Source organism: Suricata suricatta, chromosome 15, assembly GCF_006229205.1.
Source record: "Suricata suricatta isolate VVHF042 chromosome 15, meerkat_22Aug2017_6uvM2_HiC, whole genome shotgun sequence".
NCBI lineage: Eukaryota > Metazoa > Chordata > Mammalia > Carnivora > Herpestidae > Suricata > Suricata suricatta.
This window is the reverse complement of record NC_043714.1, coordinates 71,980,549-72,004,358: the sequence shown is the minus strand read 5'-3', so window position 1 is coordinate 72,004,358 and position 23,810 is coordinate 71,980,549. Positions and strand designations below refer to the sequence as shown.

Below are 23,810 nucleotides of genomic sequence, written 5' to 3'. Positions count from 1 at the left end.
GGCATCTGGAAAATAAGAAGGGCAAGTAACAGTGAAGCAAGCTGTAATCAGGTTTGGACAGGCTGAGTCTGCAACGGTCTACAACACATTTAAACTGAGATGTCCCACAGCAGTCGGACATAAAAACCGGAAATTTAAAAGTTAAAGGTGTGGATATGGACGTGGGCGAGGAAGTGTTACTCAGGCCCCACACAGCACAGAGGGGGCCTGTCATCAAGGCTGGCCCTTGGCAGGCCCCTCGGCAGGTAACCTCTGGGGCCCCGGAGCGGGTGCCTGCTAAGAGAGATTCCGTGTGCCTAAGGCTCGATGCCGTGCTGTGCCAGTTGGGCCAGAGGAGTCTGCCCTCGCAGGGTGGTTAGTGGGGACCCTTTGTCTTGGCTCAGGAAGCGGGGTGGCGAGTAGCTGAGGCCAGGTGCACGGGTACTGAAGGCGTACGTGACTGATCAGTAAACACCCTGCACGCTGTGGCTCAGGTGAGCCTCACTGGCGAGCAGCACTTCACGTGTGTTGTCACACATCACAGCTGGGAAAATCAAACGTGTCTTTGTGTCCCTGCACTGCAAACAGTCGCCGGGAAACCTGGGCCAAACTCTTCCTGGTTTTTGCCCTGTGCTCCTCTTCTCTTTGCTGCTTTGACCTGTGATCTTTGGTTGAAATAAACCACACTCACAGTATATAACCAATTTTCTGAGTCCTGTGAGTCCTTCTGGAGAATTATTGAGCTTGAAGGAGGTAATGGGGGCCTCTAGCACAAGAATTTGTCTGTATACAGATGCCAGCCACGGGCAGGCTTGCTTCGGGCGCATTCCTGGAGCAAGAGAAGGGCTTTGGGCCTCAACATTAACAGAAGAAAACCTGTACAGGGAGATGGAGAAGGGGTGGCAGGAACTTGAGAAGGAAATGGAGTAATCCCAGGAGGAAAGCCCCAGGATTCAGGGCTGCGTTCACATTCTGTCAAGCAGCCAAGTGCTCATTCCCCGGGACTCTCTCACAATGAAGGCAACGCCGACTTCCGAAATAGTGCTCTTGGTGAAGGGCGGAGCTGGACTCCACCGCGGGGGGGGGGGAATGAAGCGGGCATGGGAGTCAGTCACGGCCACAGGCAGGCAGCCTGGTTTTCCAGCCATTAGCCTCCACGAAGGGGAAGGGAAGGACTGCGGTCCGAGCGAGGGAGGATCTTAGGAAAGAAGAAACCAGCATTTCTGAGCATGACTAAAAGATTCAGGTGCAACAGTTTCCTGAATTATTTAGAACATAAACAACATGAAATATACTTAGTACATGTATCAAAGAATATGCTCTCTTCTTATTTTTCAAAAGCAAAAATGCAAGAAATGGCTTGGAACTCGGGGTGGAAGGCATTGTGGAATAAGAAAAATAGCATGAACACCAGTTAAAAAAGGAAGTGAAAAGGAAGCTGAAGTAATAATGAGCAGACACTTGCAGAGGAGGAGGACGCAAAGGAAAATGAAGACAAATTCCGCTTGCTGGTCTGCAGCTAAGGATGAGGAGTCTACATTTTACTGTATCGATTCCTTCCATAGCTTATTTAGGGTATTTTGATCTCAAAAGAGTCATTTGAATCTATCATTATTCCAACCTCTCTAAAAACAAGCCTATTAATACGTTCTTTACCATTTTAACAAAAATGTGTGAAGTTTAATAAATTATTTGTAAAGCACATTCTAAATAAAATGTGCTACGTAAATGCTAAACGTCTGCCCTGTTGAAATGTGCTAGGAGGTGCGACACAAAATTGTCTGTCGTTCAAAAAACAGAGTATAACCTCCAAAAATATCATTAGAAATTTAAAAATGAAAAAAAAATTACTCTAAGCAAAGTTAGGTGGTTATAATGGTGTCATAAAAATTAGAATGAAAGCCCAATTTTAAACATAATCATGGTAAAACTCCATTTAAAATTTTTTTAATGCTTTTTATTTATTTTTGAGAGACAGAGAGAGACAGCTGGAGCAGGGGAGGATCAGAGAAAGAGGGAGACACAGAATCTGAAGCAGGCTCCAGGCTCTGAGCTGCTGTCAGCATAGAGCCCAATGCAGGGCTCGAACCCACGAACCGTGAGATCTGACCTGAGCCAAAGCCAGACGCTTAACCGACTGAACCCCCCAGGCGGCCCTAAAACTCCATTTTAAAGGAGACAATTTATGGAGTCTGAGTCAACGCATCTGCGTTAAGCCTGAATTTCATCAACGGGACCTGCCACCTTCATGATTTTAGACAACTTTTTAAAGCTTTAGGGGACTGCTTTTGTCACACAGAACTACTGATAAAGTCACTGTAGTTATAATTTTCTTGGTCTTTAAAATAATGATTAAAAAATGATGATTTGAAATCAGGAAGGAAACCAAGTCACATTTGCCAGCTTAGAGACTAAATAATTCTAAACTAGTCATTAGTTTAATAATTTTAAACTAGTCATTAGTAAATTATCATTTTAACTCTCTATCAGGAAAGTGACACTATTGTGACATTAATTGAAACATGGTCATTGATGGTGAAGAGTGGAAAAGTGATTAGAATTCTAATTACATAGGTATAAATGGGATTCTTCTGTCCAGTAAGTTTAGAATATATTTAAATGTGATAGCCTAGAGAATGGGAACAAAGTTTTTAAATGTTATTATTAAAAACAATTTACTGCAATTCAGTGGAATCTCTGGCAGGAATGTTCTCTTCAGATATATCTGCCAAATATACCACCGATTATGTCAAAGATTACTCTTAGGATCAATGTTTGTATTTTACTCTATAAGAAATAGCATAGGTGTTCATTATTTGGGGACTCATAAAATAAATTTGAGAACATGCCCATGATGAAATATTATGCAGACATTAAAAAGCATGGAGGGAAATGTCACACATGCTCACATGGTCAGAGGTCCAAAATAATATAAGACTTAAAAAATAAATGTGATGAGAGAAGATGGGCTTTTAGCAGAGCCAAATGAGGAGCTTGGCAAAACCATTCCATAAAAAGCCACAATAAAAAGCTGACCACAGAAACCATTAGAAACAACCAGTTCAGAACTATGGGAATTGACTGAAGTTATATAATAGATGGAAAATACAATAAATTTATTTGTGTCAGGCAGGAAAGTGGGAGTCTGTGGTATTTTGTGTGGGGATGCTACTCGCCCACACACCCCAGCCCAGATGATGTGTTCGGTCCACTGTGGGGAAAGACATGAAAACCAACAGTTTGCTGCAGGGGAAGTTCACTTAATTTGGACGAAGGTGTGAAAAAGCCCCATGTCCAGCAGACCGTCAGTACCAGTAGCAATTTTGGCAGCAAATGAATAGAAGCCCCATGAATCAGCAAGCCTAATCCTCAGGTCCTGGGCAGGGCCAGCGATAGCCAGGAACACGGCAGCCATGGAGCCTGGGTACGCTCCCTGCACAGCTCTGCTGAATGGAAGGTTACATACACGTGCAACGAAGAATGGAGAGAGCTTACGCTCTTCACACGTCCTTCCCTGACAGCCAGTCTGTGCACCTGCAAAGGAGATGCAGGGATTAACATGTGGGTCACAAGTAAAGGCCAGGGCAGATGTGACCAGGGACTAGCCTGTGGGTGCACCCCCACAATCCCACCAGCAGGTGTGTAAGCACAGCCTCGGACTTATCACTGGCTGATGTCTGAGAGATGCGGACACAGAGAACACGCCCAGCAGGCCAGGCTTAAAAATAAAAGTGAGAAGTAAAAAAATTAACAAAGCTGTAAGCCGTGAAGTAGACAGACTGCAGATTTAGTCCAACACAATTCCTAAAGAAACAACAAACAAACAAATAACAACGTATAACAACAAAGCGCGGAGAACAAAATGAGTCAGAATGTAAATGTGCTCTCATGTGCTACCTGCCATGTGGGACGCTCAACAAAAAAGCTGGGAGACATGCAAAGACACCAAAACTGTGACCTGAAGGAAGGAAAGAAAGGAGGAGGGAAGAAAAAAAGGAAGGAAGGAAGGAGGGAGGGAAGGGAGGACAGGCAGTCAAGCAGTAGTAAGAAACTGTCTTGGAGAGGGCCCAGATGTTGGACTGACCCCCCCAAAAATGTAAAAAACAAGAAAAAAGAAAAGAGTACAATAGTGACAATGAAAACTTAACCAACAGAGCTCAGCAACAGAGTTGAGATGACGGAAGAATGGGTCAGCGAACTTGAAGATATAAGCCAATTAACATGATCCAGTAAGGGGGCGCCTGGGTGGCTCAGTCGGTTAGGCCTCCGACTTCGGCTCAGGTCAGATCTCACGCTCGTGGGTTCGAGCCCCGCGTCAGGCTCTGTGCTGACAGCTAGCTCAGAGCCTGGAGCCTGCTTCCGGTTCTGTGTCTCCTTCTCTCTGCCCCTCCCCCTCTCCTGCTCGGTCTCTCTCTGTATCAAAAATAAATAAAACATTAAAAAAAATTTTTTTTTAATTAAAAAAAAATGATCCAGTTAGGAACACAGAGAAGAAAGAATGAAGGGAAAGAGGCCTGAGAGAAATGTGGGCCACCACCAAGGGTACCAACATACAAACAATGGGAGCCCAGGGGCTGATGAGAGCAGAGGAGAAAGAAAAAAAGAGAAAAAAATTAAAGAAACAATGGCTGAAAATGCCCCACATTTGAAGAAAAACACATACAAGTGGATCCACAAAGCTTAACAAGCAAGGACCATAGGAATATACAATCATAGTCTCATGAAAATGAAAGATAAAATCTTGGCAGCAGCAAGAGGAAAAACAACAGATCATGTATTTTAACGACAAAATCATGAATGCTCTTCTCACCAAAAATAATGAAGGCCAGAAAGCAGCAGACTGGGCTTCTATGACCTGAAAGGAAAGACTGTCAATGAGAAATTATACAGACTGTCTTTTAGAGGGTGGGTGAAATACGGACATTCTGAGAAAAACAAAACCATTTTTTTGGTTAGCAGGTCTAGGCTACAAGAAAGACTAAAGGCAGTCCTTGGGGCTGAAAAGAGATAGCACCATATGGTAATTCGACCCACAGGAAGAAAAAGGGCAGCAGACATGGTAAATGCATGGGTAAATATAAAGATTATAAAAATACTGTACTACAAGCCAGTAACTGTCATGATTAGAGATGTCAAGACCCTCAACGAACTGTTGTAAATCAATTCTAGCAGCACGCAGTATGAGCAAGTGGGATCTCACCTAGGAATGCAAGGTTGACATAACATCTGGAAAAATCAACTAATGTAATCATTTTTGCACTATATGCTAGCTTGGATGCAAATTTAAAAAATCAATTAAATAAGAGTTAAAAAAAATCAACTAATGCGATACACTATTATCAAGCCCCTCCCTCCCAAAAAAAGGGGAGAAAAATCACAGGATCATTTCAATGTGCAGAAATATAACTGGCAAAATCCAATACTCATACATCATAAAAACTCTCAATACCCAGGGACAGAAGTGAACGTCCTCAACAAGGTACAGGGCAGCAATGAAAACTTACAGCTAACATTATACTTAATGGTGAAAACTCAAAGCAACAAGAAAGATGTCCATTTCATGACTTCTTCTCAACAGTGCACTCAAAGTTCTAGTCGGGGTAACAAGGGAAAAATAAAATAAAAACCAGAAGACATTAAAATTTGAAAAGAAGAGGAAAAACTTACTTTATTACAGATACCAGGACTCGGCATGTAGGAAATCCTAATGACTCCATAAAACTAAAACAGCACACCAGATAGAACTGACGGTTCAGCAAAGTTACAAGCCCAGGATCAGTGTAGCTAAATCAACTGCATTTCCATAACCTAGGAACCACTCAAAGTGGAATTTTAAGAACTGCATCCACAATGGCATCAAAGTGCACACACAATACTTAGGAATAAATTTAACAAAAGAAGTATATGACTGGTACCTTGAAAACTATGAAAAACTGCTGAGAGAAATGGAAAAAAAAAATCTGTTAAGTAGAGACACTTCGTATTCACAGACTGAAAAACTACATATGGTTAAGATGGAAATAATCCTCCAAATTGAGCTACAGATCCCATCCTCTATCAAAACCCTGGGAGGCTTTTGTGTTGAAAGTGATAAGCTGATTCTGAAATGTATGTTGAAATGCACAGGAGCCAAAATAACCAAAACAATTCTGAAACAGAACTTTGTCTCTGAAAAAGAATCAACAACCTAGATTTTAAATCACAGTACTAGAAGGCTAAAATAATCAAGGGCATGACACCGGCCTCAGGACAGGCATACACATCAGTGGACCAGAACTGAGAATCCAGAAACAAATCCATTAACTTATGTTCAACTCATTTTCAACAATGGTGTTGCAGTTCGACAGGAAAAGAACTATCTCTTCATCATGTGGTGCTAGGACAACTGGCTATCTACAAAAAAAAAGATACACCCACAATCCGCCTTCCCACCATATATGAAACTTAAAACCGATCATAGACTTGAGGCACCTGTGTGGTTCAGCTGGTGAGGCATCTGACTCTAGGTTTTGCTCAGTTCATGATCTCATGGCTCATGAGCTCAAGCCCCACGTCAGGCTCTGCACTGACAGCATGGAGCCTGCCTGGGATTCCCGCCCTCTCTCCAGCCCGGCCCCTCCCACTTGCATGTGCTAGCTTTCTCTCTCTATCTCCTCCCAAAATAAACAAACTTAAAAGAACTTATCAGAGATTTAAATGACACATACTATATACTAAGGCTATACTACACTAATACTAATACTATAAAAGATTAAAAAGAAAACAGCAGAACATCTTTGTAACCGTGGGTTAGGCAAAGAGTTCTTCTGGCTGGCCCAGATTCACGGACAGAGAAATCACGTCTTGGTGGAGGAGCGTGAAGGGGATGGGCCGGGAGGCCCTGGGGCAGCCCACGTGGCTCGGGCAGCACCCCCTCGCCCACACTGAATGACCACTAAGACATTACACCTCCTTAGTCAGTCTTGTCAGAGTGGCAATGTTTGTAGGAGTATCTGATTCTTATCAGTCTCTCCCATTACACAGACTCCACAGAGAAAGAATGTCTTTATTAGTTTCCATGGATCTATCACACGGAAAGCATTGAAAAATCTTTATTTTTACACTAAATGAATAAATGTATCATCATATTGACTTGAGGGAACAAAAGGAAGCTTAACCATTTTCAGCTCCCAAGTAAAATGACTTAATTCAATCCCACGTCTTGGCTTTTCCGAGGCCATCATGATTTAAAATATCCTTTCCCCGTAAGTTCAACAGCCTTCCTCCCGGATAACAGAGTCAGGACACATATGCTACAGCAGATAATCAATCTACAAGGCCAGCCTGGGACTCCTGAAGGCAGCCGTACCCCAGGCAGCTGCTTGGCAGATGTGACGGCTTCTCTAAATAAATTGTCTGAAGAGTCAAAGTGTTCGATGCTCTAGTTTTTTTTAATTTTTCATCTAGGACATGGAAATTATCCACAAGACCTAGATCAACTTTCATAATGGAAGCAGGGATACACTCTCTCTAAATAACCCATTCTTAGCAATGTCCAGGGCTCTGGAAAGGGTTAAAAATAGACAAGCACCTGTTACATCAAAAAAGCACAAACCAACTGGCAGGAGCCAGCCGACGCCCACACAGCACCCTCCTTCTGGGTGCTCCTGACGCTCAGGTGCTGTCCTGAAACCCTCGGCGTACGTTTCTCTCCTCTCCTATGCTACACACTCCTCACGGGCCTGCTTGACTGAGGACTGCTGGCCCAACACCACACACCCTGCTTGGGGCGTGGAAGGCCCTGGGGCACCGTGTGAGAGAACGGAAAGTCTGCAGGTGACCTTAGTGTCATGAAGCCGCTCAGGACGTGGAAGCCCCCGGACGTGAACTGGTAAGGGTGCTCTTCACCCCTCCGGCCGCGGACCCTTCCCGGTGCTCCCTATTCTCTTAAAAACTCCCTCGCCTCATGCCTCGTAGATAAAGAAAGAAAAATGCCACCTAATTCACAGGGGCACTTCCGACAGACAGAGTGCTGTGCGAACAACCGTTACCGGCAAGAGTGCTCAAGGATGAAAATACAGGAAGGGCTTCGAAGCACAAATGAACTGTCAAGGCGAACCGTACTAACAGGAATGAGGAACTTCTTGATTTCTTCCAGCGCGTGTCCCATCCGGGCATAGGCTTCTGCTGGCGGAGCGAACACTTCGATGAGAACGTGGAGGTCGTCGTTGAGGTGGAAGTACTTTGCTTCTCCACTTTTCCTCAACTCTTCTTCCTGAAGGAAGGAAAGCCATGCTTACAAGCGGGTCTTGCTAAGAAAAGGGAAAGAAACGCTACGCCGCGCGCATCGGGCACGAGGCCGTCACGGAAGCTGTCCCAGCACGCAGCGCCAGCCCCAGGATGGATGGAGGTTCACGGTACAACTCTGGTCCTGCCCTTCCCGCCTTTTATGAAAACACGGCAGGCTTCCCACGGCTGCTGGAGAAGCTCGGCCCCGGCCTCTGCCTGGAGGGACACCCCTGCCGCCTACTCTGGCCACCTCGTCTTCTCCTGTCCCGCCGGCCCGACGCCCTCAGGCACCCTCAGACCCCGGGCCGGAAGGGCCAGTCCCCCACGCTCCCTCCACACTGGTGACGCTGGGTGCCTGACGCTGCCGCAAAGCAATGCCGCCATCAGAATACCTGAAATAACCTATCCTTGACGTGACTTCTCATTTCCCCTCCCGGAAGGTGGTCACAGTGGAGCAAAAGCTATGACTGTGTTTTCCATGGCGCTCATCCCCCTGGTCTAGAAGAGTACTTGGCATACAGTCGGCACTCAACAAACATTTTTGAATGGACAGGTAAACATTATTTATGTGTTCATTCACATATTCATTCAAAAAACCATTTCTACACGCTAGGCGCTATATCTGAGGACAAAAATGAAAAAACTAAATGAAAGGTTTTATGACATGATTTTACCAAATTACGATAAACATTAAGAAAAACTTGTTTGTTTACATAATGAAATTCAGGGGGAAAAAACAGGAGGAAAAATGACCCAGATCAGTAAGGGACAGTGATTTTCACCCCTGATCTCCTAATCAGCATGCATTAGGGTGGCACATGGCAGGATCTTGGTCTTTTAAAAGTCTCTGTCTCCAACATTCAGATCAGACAGATTAAGATGAGACGGTACCTACATCTAGAGTGATTTCCAAAGTGGGGGAACCTTGCTAGCACCTCCAAAATACCAACCCCATAAGAAAGAGAACCCCCAAACTCCTGGCAACAACACCTTTTCATTCCCCCACAAGCTAGGAGGTCAAAGAGGCACAAACACTCTTGACCTTACCATTGAAGACTTCAACTTCTGTTACTTAACTACTTTGGCTTCTTATAGAGGAAAGAGATCTACACATGTAGCACACAGAGGGCACGGGTTCTGAGTCACAGACACCCTGATCTCAGTCACGGCAGCCACAGCCCTGCGACAGGCCATCTGCTCTAATCATTACGCTCGCCATCACTGCATCAGACGCTCTGCCTTTCACGGCTGAAGTCTTAGAAGTTGAATTGTATGGTCCACAGTTCCTTCTTGGAAATATACACCACAGAAATAATCATTTCTTACCTATGCTGTGATGGCATCAAACTAACGACGCTAACGAGGGGCAGTAACCATGGCTCATGGCGACGCACGGCCACCACTACCCCAGATGTAAGCTGGAACAGCAAAGATTCCCTTCCTAACCTGCCATTGCACAGTCCCATGGGCGAGGGGCTTTACCACATTCTTCCCCCGTTCATAAGGACGGGCCACAGGCATTTGGGGAAGAACAGAGACTTCGTTTTGAGTCCTACATTCGAATCTTGAATCCAACATTTACCATAGAACTTAGAGCAGGCGGCAGTGATTTTAAGCGGGGATGATAGCACAGTATCGATGGGTCCCAGGATTGCTGGGGTAAGAAAGGAGCTCTTAGACTAGCAATGAGGAGTGTTAGCAACAGAATGGAGTTGTGATAAAAAAGGAGTTTCGTGTCTAAGGACATGAAATGTCTTCAGAATTATGCTTAGTATATAAGAAGCACTCAGAAAACGAATACAGTGCTAATTATCTATTATTCTATAATGCAGACATAAGGGCAGAAAAGCAGGCACATCTGGGACAAACTGGAGGCTCCCAGACCACAGCGCACAGCGATGGTTGTGCTACAGAACCAGTGGACACAAGGCAGTAATGACTCCCGTCCTTTCATCCTCGTAGAAAATACAATAAAACGAATGACGGTCTCATTAGGATTTAGACAGTGAACCTTTGAAAAGCTACAAGATTTTAATACTAAGTGATGGAAATCTCTTTGGAGACAGGCATTATTTATTAACTGAGACTTTCTGTGGGCTGAGAGGACCGACAGAAGCCAGCGCTCCAGAGCTCAGACGGTGAGGACCGACCGCAGGACAGCAGGGGGGACACCGGGAAGGACCCGCCTCCAGAGAAATCATCACTTATGGTCAGTGAAGCACCTTGAAGGTGTAACCGAGGCTGGTGCACAGCAGGGTGAGCAAGAGTGGTGGGGGTGGGGGTGAAACGGGCTGTCATTTGCTGTATTGAAGAATTTTAATGCTTTTTTTTTTGAGAGACAGAGAGAGACAGTGCGAGCAGGTGAGGGTCAGAGAGAGAGGGAGACACAGAATCTGAAGCAGGCTCCAGGCTCTTAGCTAGCTGTCAGCACAGAGCCCGACGTGGGGCTTGAACCCACAAACTGTGAGATCATGACCTGAGCCGAAGCCAGACGCTTAACCAACTGAGCCACCCAGGCACTATTGAAGAATTTTAAAAAGAAAGTGACAGACTCCAGATGTGACACTATGAGCCAGCAGTGGCCTGTAAGGCGTGACTGCTCACGGCCCAAGGCTGCTAGAGCCCCCAGGTGGCAGCGGAGTGGAGGCCCGGGTGCTGCAGAAGGATGACACACACACCAGGCCACCTCCCATTCAGGGTTTAGGAAAACGTCTAGAGAACAGTGAAGTCTCAAGAACCGGACCGGCAACATCAGGAGGAGTCAAACCACCCCGAGAATTTAGATGTTAAGCCCCGCTGAACCGTCCGCACTGGCGGAAGCCTGACTGCTGAAGCTCTTTCTCCCCTGTCTTGAAGAGCCAAGGTCGCTCCTTGAAAGGAGAGGACGGTCCTCAGGCTTTGTTACTGCTCCTCAGGACCACCTCCCAGCCTCTGATCCCGGCTTGCCCCGCAGATGCAGGAACAAGAGAGCTGACGGTGAGTGTTAACATCTCCTTGTGTGCACACAACACTCTTTCCTTGTCTTCCCACCAAGGCTCTGGGGCCTTTTACCAGAGTGAGTGACCACTGAGAAGAGGGAGCCGGCAGCCTGAGGACTAACAGACCTGACTGTGAGCAAATGCTGCCAAACTGAAGGCCCCTGAAGAGTGGGGAGTGGGGCCCACAGGGTCAGGAGATAAAGGACTTCTGAGTCCGTCTCTCGACAGCAGGCTTAATGGACTGTAAACCCAAAATGTGTGCTACTTCTCCAGTTCCTGGGGGTCCTGAGGGAATGCAGATGATCAGCCACTTACAGAACCTTTATACTGATTCTCAGACCCATGTGGTCAAGGACAGAGAAACGAGAAGATTAGCCAAGGGTTGGTAAGCGGTCTAGGAAAGAAGCGTAAGTGGGGTAGAGCACGGAGTGCCCCACACAGTGCAGAGCAGACATTCAGAGACCAGGGAGCTGAAGGGACTAAAGGTGTCAAATCACTCATTCCCCACCCACCTCAGTGCTGCTCAAGGGCCTCCAATAAGATGTCTACGATGATAGAGACATCTCTATCTTACCAGCCCTTCACAACAGACTCCCCTCCAAAAGATTCCCAGCTACTGCTCTGCTGAGTGTCCACCACGCCAATAGCCCTTAAAATGACACCATAATCTGGAAAGACCACCAAGCTCAAAGAGCAAGCTGACAGTATTTAGGACCCATCTCATTAAATGGATAGCCAGGCACTTGCTATTACTTGGACATACAATCTAACTGAAGACTTGCCTTCCCTGCTTCCTTTTAACCTACAAAACAATCGTGGATGCCCTGATCACCGCCACTGCAGGCATAAAATGTTACTTCTGACCAAAAAGACTTCCTTAGCAGCAAAGTAAGCAGTACAATGTCATTGAATTTCACTGGTCATATCATGTGCCTCATGTCCAGATGGCCTTACTGAAGACCTAATTAAATATCAGCAAGGATTGGGTGTTTTCCTATAAGATACAGAATTTCTAGCCAACTGACCAATATATGGTCCCCTTTCCTCCAGAACAGATGAGTCCGGGAATCCAAGTAACATGATTTGAGACAGCAATGCTTAGTGGGTAGTTTAACCTAGCCTGGTCCACATTAGAACCATTTCAAACACCCCCTGAAAATACACTTTGAGGTTCCATCCTAAAGGGGCTACATGGGAATCTTTATATTGAACAGCAGCCCACGTGAGTCTGATACACAGCCATGTTTGAATCAAATAATTTAAAAAGCTTCCTTTATTAACTTAGATAATATACTCAGGTTCCCTAAAGCTCAGATTTTTTACACATAAAATAAGAACAATATTATGTTCCTTCCATCCTTTTTGCAGAGAGGACACAGAGTAACGCCTGTAAAATGTCTCAGAGTGTCTGACTCACGGTAGCTACTCGACAAACGGATGACAGCTACTTTTTCTTACAAAGGCCTTTGTATTGATGCACTTTTGTGTGAGGAGGCTGGATTTTGTCTAACTAACTTTCTTGTCTGACACGATCTCCGTCCAACCTTTTAGCGTAAGTGACCACGAAATGTAGATTTGGTTTTCGGTGATATCAATCGTTTCACCACGACAGAACAACAAAATGGTAACAGAGAACAGTGTCAGGGATAGCACGTCAGGAAATGTGAAAGCTTCTTTCCGAGGTGGTATACTTAAGAAAGGGATCAATAAAAATAATTCCGTTCACTTCAACTTATTAAAAAAGCAGGTGGTTAGCGTGAATTCATCCAAAAAGAACAGCTGTGTGTTGGAATGCTAAGCCATTACTAACACATTTAAAATTGACATTAACTTGATAAAACAAATGGGGATCAGATGAAGGGCAAAAAGAGCGATGAAAGGTGTGTACTTTATAAACTCAACTACGTGAAATACAAGCTTAGGAAAAAGGCCCAGAGAACGCCTCTGAAATGCAAACAGTGGCCCCGAGACCACAGATAACGTGATTTCCCTTGGTGGGAATTTCAGTCTTACTGTTCTATCTACCAGGTGTTTCTACAGTCAAAACCACAGGTGCTGCAACCCATTTTACAGATGCACGCAATGGTTACAGAGAGACATGTAAGACACTGCATGTTCTGAAACCGTCCCCAATGACTCAATTTTCGACCACATCACAAACTCACGGCCTTCTACAACATTTTCATGTAATTTCATTTGAGAACCCAGCTAGCTCTTATATAATCTGTATTAACACAATGGATAAAAGTACATTATACAATGTGTCTCCAAAAGCAGCCATGGTCAACAATGAATGTTACCTTTGCCTTGTCTCGCATGGAACCTTTCCCAAGGATGGACATTTTCGTCAAGGTTTCTTCTTGTAAACGCTTCAGAGAATTGCCACGGGGACCCAAAAGTTTCCCGACAAAGTTGAACTAGAAAAAACAAACAAACCAAATTTGTAATATTCATATCTGAAAGTACTTCATTAATCTTGAACATCAGGAAACACGACATTGGACACAGCGCATTCCTAATTAAAGCCAAATATTTAAGTTCCTACTATCTGCAACACGCTGTCATGTTTTTCACAAACTCCATAAAATGGGGCTAAAATTTGTAACGTCAAACCAATGATTTCAATGATGGCCAGATTTCACAAATTATAAATTAAGCTACTTCCCAGAATCCCTGAGTTGTGACCCTGACACTTGCAGCACACATTCCACATCGAACATGCGTGGTGCTGGCGTGAAGACCGGGGTGGGGAGGAGCTACTGCGCACCAGGCCGGTCGTTAGGGAGTATTCGGGTCCTTCTCCCTGGTCAGCACTGAAGCCTTGGTCAGTCAGCCAGGGAGTGCACTGCCCTGGATGAGTCCTCAAGCATTCAGTGGCTCACAAAGCTTTATGATAAAAATTCACCTACCTCTTCTAAAATGACTAGCTCTGGAAATGTTGACAAATTATCTAGCCTAGATTCTAAGGAATTCTTTATTTAACAAGCAGAGTAGACGTGAATTCATTAAGGGCATCGACCCTGAGGATACACTGCCCTGGTTTAAGACATGGCTTTTCCATTTACCAGCTGAGTAACCCGGCTAGTCACTGGGTTACCTCATCTCTCTGTACCTTGGATTCCTCATCTGCAAAATGAGAATGGCAAACGGCAATGCAAGCTACCCTCATCAGGCTGTCAGAGGATTCAATGGGTCTATATAAATAAATGAGAACAATGCTTAACATGTAACAGACAATAAATATATCCTGAGTGAAAGGGTATTTCATGAATGAAAGGCTATTACTAGGAATTTCACACAACTTTTAAAAGTCTGACCATCATTAAGTCATGAATATTCCTTGTTCCCAAAAAGAAAGTCAGCCCTTGTGACCAGGAGAGAGACCAGTCTCTGGGGCAAGATGGCGGATTACAAACTTCCTCGGCTGCTGCTCTGTGATCAGCTCTCACCCACACTCTACCCCACAGCTGTGCGGCTGCCGTTTTTGAAAGAAAATTGTTCCTCAATTTCTCTGTGGAAAGTGAAGTCATATTCTTAAAATATGTGGTTTTAAAAAATCAAAACAGTATTTTCTCATTGCTCACTCAATTTTATTGGTCTTCAATGAAAACTCAAATAACTACAGTATTTTTAACCTTCAAATGTAAATATTTGTTTTTTAAACTTAAAGTCAATTACTTTTTAAAAACAGAAATGATATAGAGTTAAACATATCAGATAATACAATATAGGAAAAAAATCAGTGTCTCCACACACCAATCCCTACCTTATTTCTTAGTTCCCCATTTTCTCTGCTTTATCTTTCTGGAAATTTCTTACTTGGCTGTTGGGATCTCTGGGTTTAGAACTCTAAATTTCTCTCTTATTCTTCCTCTTTCTCTTTCACCTTCTCTCTCTCTCTGTCTCTGTTTTACTTTCTGGGAGATTTAAGTACATTTCCTACATATATATAGATTTTTTGATTTCCGCTATCAAATGTTTAACCACTAATAGTATTTTCTTACATTTGTTCTTTTCTGTAGAATTTAAAAATATCTTACAGAAGTGGTATAAATTCTTATCCTTCTGAGGACATTAATGGCAGTGCTTCCTACTCCCAACTTAGAGCCTATAGTATCTGCTTTCAACAGATTCGTGTTTTGCAAACTGGTCTGTTCCTACATGATCGGCTTTCCTCAAGTGACCAGTAATCCTTCCTGCTGCCTGCTCTTAAAAATTTTAGGCTGAGGCTCAAAAACATTACCTGGAAGTCCTGGCACTCCCTGAGCTCCCAGGACGAGGTATCAGCCTGGCCGCTGGGATTCCCACCAGTAGGTAGGCACACTTGTATTTAAGGGAAACAATGCCCTCATTTTCAGTGTGGCATCTCTAGCCCTCAGTTGTATCCATCTGGGTCTTAGAGCCCAGTTTCTTTATTCAACCCCTTCAGGAAGTCTCTAGTCTGCTGTAGGTTAGGAAGGCAGATGCCTGGCTTTATAAGCTAGGAGGAACATCCAGTGCTCTCACCACTTCTTTTTTATTTTATTTTACTTAATTTTTAGAGAAAGAGGGAGTGTGCTCGAGCAGTGGAGATGGGCAGACGGAGAGAGAATCTCAAGCAAGCTCTGCCTCAGCACAGTGCCCAATATGGGGCTCGATCCCGTAACCCCGGGATCATGACCTGAGCCGAAATCGAGAAGCAGAGACCCAGCCAGACTGAGCCCCCCAAGTGCCCCCACCCACTTCTCAGAGAAACTCTGGACCGAGTCTCCTCTGCTTCAGTTCTGCCCATAAACCCACCTTCTCAGGACTGGCACCTACAATTCTGGAGTTTTCTCACGGTGTTCCCATACTAATGACCATATTTCTGGGACACTTTCTCTTTCCCGGGGAGCTTGGATTCTGCTTTCTCTGCTCTCCTAAGTCATTACCATTTACCCATTTATTTTGCAGCCACTGAAATTTCACTGCCATCACCAGCCTATTGTGGCCTGGCCCCTCAATTCTTGTCTTTGAGAATTTGTACCTTTTTACTTCATTTATATGCATTTTGACGGGTTTCAAGGATGGCATGAGAATAAATTTGTGGTTGAACAGCCATATTTACATCACGTCTTTAGTAGTTAAATATTTCCCCATTAATAAAAACTAAGAGGCCTTAGAAATCATCCAGTCCAAACACCTAATTTTATACTGAGAAAACTGAAATCCACAGAATGAAAGAATTTATTCAAGGTCACTTGTAAAACATAAAAACACAGGACTCTACATACGGAGGAAAAACATTTTTATGATTTCATATGCCTTTAGGAGTCTCTTTCCCCATTTAACTTCTGCCAGTCCTTCCTTCACAAAAAGGACATAAATGAATGTTTTGGAAGTTGGAAGATTTTCACTGACTTCTCTGTTCGAGCATGTTCTGGGCAGCCGTTGTGTGCCCCAGGTCAAGACTCCTCATGAGTGTTGGACTTCACCCACAACAGAGGGACCATATGACCCAGCGGGGATGCTGCTCAGATGAATGAAGCACAGAAATGTGTAAGAAATCACCTACGAGAGCAACCAAGAGATGGTGCATATTCTATGCCAAATAAGTAATAAATTAATGAATTCAGCTGTTGAGAACATACATAATTTTATGTGACCAAGACCCACCGGTTCCTGTAAACTGACGGCCCTCCAGCTGCAGTGCACACTGAGCCAGCACGGCCGTGCCTGGGGCTGCGCAGGGCTGAGACCCCAGAGCGCGGACGCTCAGTGTCCTTAATGCCGACTCTCAGCAGCAGCAGTGCACTGGCGGCGTGGCTGGAGCTCCCTCCCTGACTGCATCACCTTCCCGGGAGGGTCTGCAAATACGGAGCCAGCTTGTTTGCTTGTCATAAGGACCACAGGTCAGTCCTGGCACCTTGGGCTTAAAGCCCCCGTTGCTCCTTCTTGGGGACCACATGCTCAGTTTCCCCATGGATTCTCTAAGGTACTGTATCTTAGTCTGACAAACAAAACCAAGCCAAAACAAGCCAGCCCAGGTTGGTACCCATATGTGATGTGTGGGCTGCATAAGCGCCTGCATTCAGACATCAATGGGACACGAGCTGGGCAGCGTGGCTGTCTCAGGTGCCCCGAGTTCTAGGACGTGCTGGTGCTCCCGGACCACAGCCTTCCAAAGGAGCAGGGGGCCCTCTTACTGGCAGCGTGGCCACACAGTTCCTTAGCCTTTCTGGTCCCCAGTGTCACCATATTTGCCCAAGTGGAGGCTTTCGCACGGAAGGGTTATCACAAAGACGAAAGCGCATCAGATAAGGAGGATGCTTAATTTAACCAGCCCCCTGTGCCTCTAAAAAACGGTGATGATGAGGACAGCCTCGGACCCTTTCCCACTCCTGGGAATGGCTCTCTGCAGAGACTGCCTCCTCCCCAGGTGATGTAGGTGAGGCCTGTGGGTGAGTCCTGTTCACCTAAGAGAAGGCCCGACACAGGCCCTCTACCTCCCCATTCTTTGCCTCACAAAAGATTGGCCACTGGTCTGTCCTCACTGATCAATCAGAAAATGTCCTCTAACCTGACCTGATCAAACTTCAGTGACGTTTTCTCTGCTCAGGCCCCTGAATGTGACCCACACGCAGCCTGGGCCGGCACACAACCCTCGGAGGCCCCCCACGTCCAGGCGCCGGCCTCGGGGTGACCGTTCTCTGACCCAGTGTTCCATCATGCTGCCGCCACCACTCCCTGGCCTTGGGCCCGGCACCCCTCGTGCTGTCTGCCTGCGAGTCGCTGACAGATCTCAGGAGGCTCAGAGCCCCCGCTATTAGAAATCCTCTGCCCTGTTCTTTTAATAATAATTGTTTAATGTTTATTTTTTTTTGAGAGAGAGAAAGAGAGAAAGAGATCATGAGAAGGGGAGGGATAGAGGTAGGGAGACAAAGGATCCGAAGCAGGCTCTGCACTGATAGCACCAAGCCCAATGAGGGGCTCGAACTCATGAACTGCGAGATCATGACCTAAGCCAAAGGGGGACACTCAACCGAATGAGCCACCCAAGTGTCCCATAATAATACTTTCATTTTTTAAAACATTTATTTTTGAGAGAAAGAGAGAACAAGCAGGGGAGGGGCAGAGAGAGGGACACACAGAATCCAAAGCAGGCTCCAGGCTCTGAGCTGTCCACACAAAGCCTGACACAAGGCTCGAATCCACGAACTGTGAGATCATGGCCTGAGCCGAAGTCAGATGCTTAGCCGACTGAGCCACCCAGAGCCCCCAATAATGCTATCAAATAGTCTTTCCTTAACCTATGTCAGGATTTGTTTTCTGATAACTGGATTTGTAAATGAAAACATTTTAACTTTCATCTTTATTAATAATTCCATTTGTCCACAGATTTGAATAAAAGGTCAAAGTATTATTTCCAAGATCAATATTTTTCCAGATGCCAATTATTACAGTTATATTATCATATTGCAAATTTTATAATTGTTATAGGAAACTTTCCAAATGATTACAAAGAGGATAAACCAACAGAGTAAGTAGATTTGAGTTTCACTGCACAATGTATAAGATCCCATAATTATGTTCTTTGTCGGTGCAGTTTTCCGAACTAGCTTTAATGATTTAAACTATACTTGTGACATGACACTGCTCCTTGGGGAACAATTACACGTAAGCTGTCATTTCATAAACAACTAAGCCTCAAGAACATGTCGCTGTCTCTATTAAAAGGTTCTGTTAATTGGATGCTCATCCAAAAGTCGGTGAGTCCAACAAAGGGATGCTTTGGCCTCCAACTGCACAGTAAGACTGAACTTGTAACCTCTGCCAACGTGGCTTCAAATGTTATCTTCCAGCGCTCCTCAGCTCAGTAAAGGCCCCGCCATCAGCGCCCTGACTCAAGCCAGAAACTTCCACGAGGGCCGTGAGGAGACCTTCTGTGCTCACTGCACCGACACCTGTGCAGAGAGAGCACGTAATAAAAGCTCAAAGGATTAATTATACCTCAACAATGTCCCCTCCTCGGGGTCTCCTACACCTGTCTCTCGTTTCTGCAGACACACCACAACTCCCAGCCATGGCCCTCATCATGCCCGCCTCACCCGCTCCGGAAGCCGTTCTCTGCATCGACCTCGATAGCCTCAATCAGCACAGCGCTCTTCACGCAAAGGTCACTCTGGTACACTCTAATTAAAACACAACGCCCCGCAATCTTCTGAAAGAGGTCCCGAGTCCCCACACTGTGGAGAAAACCCTGAGCCAGTTCTGGCCCACCTCTCCGGCTTCTCCACTCTCCTGCTTTCTGACTTTGGCCATTCTGGATTTTGTGCAGTTTCTCGAAACTACCGTGTCCCAAGAACTATCCATTTCGGCTCAGATAGAGAGCTGGAAAGAACAAACGTCCCTCTTGAAGAAAGCTGGACAGAATGCAAGGTAACGCTGAAGTCCCAGGGCCGACCCTAACCACACAGGGGGGCCGAGTGCAGGCAGCCGCCGGGTGAAACCAGACCTGAGCATTGGCCTCTCTGGGGCGGGCTCGCACCAGCGCAGGAAGCCCTAAAAGCCACAGACTTAGAGGGGCTGACACTTTGTTCAAGGTCTTCTGTGCCGGAATTCAGCACTCCTACCCCCACCTCTACGTGCTCAGAGGGCAGATGGGGGAAGAGGGCGGCAGCCACCGCTGAGATCTGCTCTGCCCCGCACCCTCATCCACGGGCACAAGGCCACCAGCACTGCGTCCCCTTCTTTCAGCAGCCGGGTGACAAACAAGCACGACATACATGTGGAGCCTCACATCTACTAACTGCCGGTGAGCGTCCATGGAGCTGGACGGAAGCATCTCCCAAGTGCCTGGTGTTCACAGTGGGCTGGCCAGCGACGGTTACATGGACGGCACGTCCTATGCAAGGAGGTGGGGACAGAGAATTCCCTCCAATGTGAGCAGCAAGTGCAAAAGCCCTTGAATTCGAAGAAGCTTCTGAGAACATGGTGCTGGGAGCCTGAGGGGAGCAGAGGGAGTCTGGGCTAGGAAGTCAGAGTCAGGATAAAAAGATGGGCATCCAGAAGGCCTCGGAGGCCATGGTCAAGAGCCTGGATTTAATTTTAGGTTTACATTTTTTTAATGTTTTTTCTTTACTTTTGAGAGACAGAGAGAGACAGTGCGAGCAGGGGAGGGTCAGAGAGAGAGGGAGACACAGAATCTGAGCAGGCTCCAGGCTCTGAGCTAGCTGTTGGCACAGAGCCTGACGCAGGGCTCAAACCCACGAACCGTGAGATCATGACCTGAGCTGAAGTCGGATGCTCAACTGACTGAGCCACCTAGGCGCCCCTGATTTTAGGTTTAAAATGTAGATGCAATCTGGGTGGTTTCATTCTTCTCTCTGCAGTTTGGTCACTGCCTAACTCTTCCCTATTGAGGTGAACCTCCTCTCTTAACAACGGCAGAACCTGACCCAGGGGGAAGGAAGAACTTGCGGTGGGTGTGAAGCTCTCGGCCGGCTGTCTGCCAGGCCCACAGGGCTGTGCGGCAGGCGCCTGGCAGCACCCAGGGCCCACGCTCTCCTCCGGCTGCTTTCCCATGTGACATGCAGCCATCGCCTTCCGTGTTAGATTCCCGAGAAGACGGGATGTGTTATCCTCAGCTCTGAAATCAACACCTTAATTCCCGTCTCCGTTTATAACGCTCTGCTACACACGTAGTAACGCTTCATCTGCATGAGCCCTGGTCCGGGAACCTGGCCTCCTGGCGACTGCTGCTTTATTCCGACAAAGCCACTGCTCTCTCAGCGGTATCCCAAACTATAAAACGCTCTTTGGCACAAGAGGAAAGGAATTTCAAAGCGTCAAGTCCTTTCAGTGGCAGAGTCCCTTCTGCTCACTATGATGGACACGCACACCAGTGTTACGGGATCTTCCCCGCCCGTTAACGGAACTTTTCCATGCTCCCTTCACATCGGCCGTTCTTCTTGAATGCACATGACCTGCCCACATGCAATCCCGTGATGAACCTGACACTTGCTAAAGGCAACCCCTTTGTCCGTTATGGCTTGCTCGCCTGCCGACCCCCCGACCTGAACCCTGTAGCCCTGACCGTGTGGGTCACTGCACGGGCCCTGCCTGGCCCGGCAGCGAGAAAGGCAGGACTCAATGGTTAGGCTTTAATGCTGCCTTGGTTGTCTGTAGCTACACAGCAAAGTAACTCCAAATTAACAGCTTTAAACAATAACCATTTATTGCTTTGCTCATAATTCAGCAACCTGAGCACTGGGGGGAGTCCCAAGTCCCTTTCGCTGGTGGAGGCATCAACTGGGATGCAGTTCTGGGTTTGAGTAGTTCTCCCCCACCTGGGTGTCCTGGGCTTCCGCTCATCACGGCGACCTCCAGCTGGCAGAGCTTTTCCCCCAGTGTATGGCTTCCAAGGGCAGAAGGGCAGAAGCCGGGGCCCATTAGCCAGCCTCCTGTCAGCTCTGCAGCAAGCTGTCAAGTCAGGACACACTCAGGCAGGGCACTGGGGAGGGCGCGGGTGCAGGGAGCGGTCCTGGGGCACAACCACATCTCACAGTGTCAGAGCCGTCCTTTAGCAAAGCTCGTTTTCGGAGCCTCAAACTTCAGTCTTTCCTAGGCCTACCTCATTTTCCCTAAGTGTGTGGGGGTGGGGGGTGGGGGCGGACGTTGTGACCCTCTGCGGGCTGAGACTCGGCCTCATTCATCCGGGCACTGACCCAACCACTGTCTACGACAGCACCTCGCTCGCAGCAGGCCAGCAGCGCTCCACGCATTGGTAGACAATGGTGAATGTCAACCACAACTACTGTCTGGAGAACACCAATCACAACCCACAGTGTCACCTACGGAACGCCTAGCGTGTGCCACGGCAGCAGATGGAGGGGGGCAGACTTCTGGTGTATGGGTCCTGACTGGCCACCAGCATCCTGTAATTGTCTTATAAAATCTACATGTTCATTAAAACGCTTACAAAGACATCTGAAAAAAAGCCTACAGATTAAGAGAGTGCTGGGGCCTCTGCATGGCTCAGTCGGTTGAGCAGCTGACTTCAGCTCAGGTCATGATTCTCATGGTTCGTGAGACTGAGCCCCACATCAGGCTCTGCGCTGACAGTGCAAAGCCTACTTGGGATTTTCTCTCTCTCTCTCCCTCTCTCTCTCTCTCTCTGCCTCTCCCCTTCGTGCACACACACTCAAAATAAATAAGCTTTTAAAAACGAGCTAAGAAGATGTAACGAAGGAAGGAGGGCCAGAAGGGAGCAAGCAGGTCAACAGTGACAGCAAACACGGATGCACCCTTGGGCCATTTCTTACGTTAGGCAGCAAAGAATTATCCCCAACACTGGTCCTCACACATCACATGCAGACGTATAAACACACACACACACACACACACACACGCAAAATGGGTCTATGTGTGTGCACATGTGTGTTTGTGCATATATGTATAAACTCATTTAAAAACTCTGTATCTGTTCCATTAATACTACAACACTGACTTGGGGCAACAGCCTCATCATTCACAACAGATGAAACAGTTCCACTTTGCGGAGACAACTCTTGTCATACCCGACTGGGTCACAGATGCTCTTACCTTATTCTAAGAATGAGCGCGTACCAGGCACGGGAAGGATCAGCACTGCCAGTTTTCTTGCTCAATTCAAGAGTATTTTTAGACCTTTAATTCACAGTCTCTTCTGCAAGAATCTTTGCCCATTCAAGGTAAGTTTAACTAAAACTACGTAATGCAATCTCTGAATCCATAACCAGGCATATCCAACAGCGAAACGCCTTAACATACTGAAAGCAAACTAAGACGACCTTTCGCCCTATGGGAGTCCCCCTTCCAGAGGGTGTGGCCTCAGGGAGCCCACGGCTGCAGGCACCTACGGAAGCCACGTACTGGGACTCACATTCATCTGTGTACTGACCATTAAGTTTACTCTCCTGAGTAGAGCATTGGCTCTGAAGCCAGATTTCTGGGATTCCAATACCCGTTACTTAGTTAACTGAACCCTTAGCAAATTCTGTTCTTAAGTTTTTTCAAATGTGAACATTTCCTCCTAATGTTGTAAAGATTAAGTAAGTTAACACACGAGGGATGTTGGAACAGTGTCTAACACATAGAAAACCATCAGCTCCCTCCATACATTAAAACAGAAGTTCTAGCACCAAATACACTGGGGTGCACACATCCCTCTTTGGAAAACATCACCCAAGCACTTGCTTTCCTTACAGAGGAAAGAGAATTAAACCCTCCAGAAACACATTCTCTTCATGATCTCCACATTCCTCTGACTCCTGCCCAAAGGCAAAAACAAAAAGGAAAGAGTAAATGAGGTCTGTCTGACCAACCTACACATGAAAAGACCAGATTCCTGCTTGCATTAACTCTAGGGGGCGCTTTGGATTCCAATAATTTAACTACTCATTCAATGGTTAAATAAATCCACATTTTAGCTGGTATTCAGAATACTGATCTTATTTGAATTAAACCAATGTCATAAATGCCAAACTCCAAACAATACTTAAAAGCTACTAACAGACTTGAGACCATGGCGTCCACACGAAATGGAGTGGCTGCTTCAGAGATAACACACTTATTTCTTGGCGTACC

The 23,810-nt window shown here is 46.2% G+C and overlaps 1 protein-coding gene across 1 annotated transcript in view; it reads right to left on the bottom strand.

Moving 5' to 3' along the window:
• Nucleotides 1-23,810, bottom strand: part of KHDRBS3 (KH RNA binding domain containing, signal transduction associated 3) — a 117,606-nt gene that overhangs the window by 23,730 nt on the left and 70,066 nt on the right. The window contains exons 3-4 of the mRNA XM_029923331.1: nucleotides 13,526-13,642; nucleotides 8,087-8,233 (exon numbers count right to left, since the gene is read on the bottom strand). Of these exons, the coding sequence (XP_029779191.1) occupies nucleotides 8,087-8,233; nucleotides 13,526-13,642 (264 nt within the window). The remainder of the gene's footprint in view (nucleotides 1-8,086; nucleotides 8,234-13,525; nucleotides 13,643-23,810) is intronic.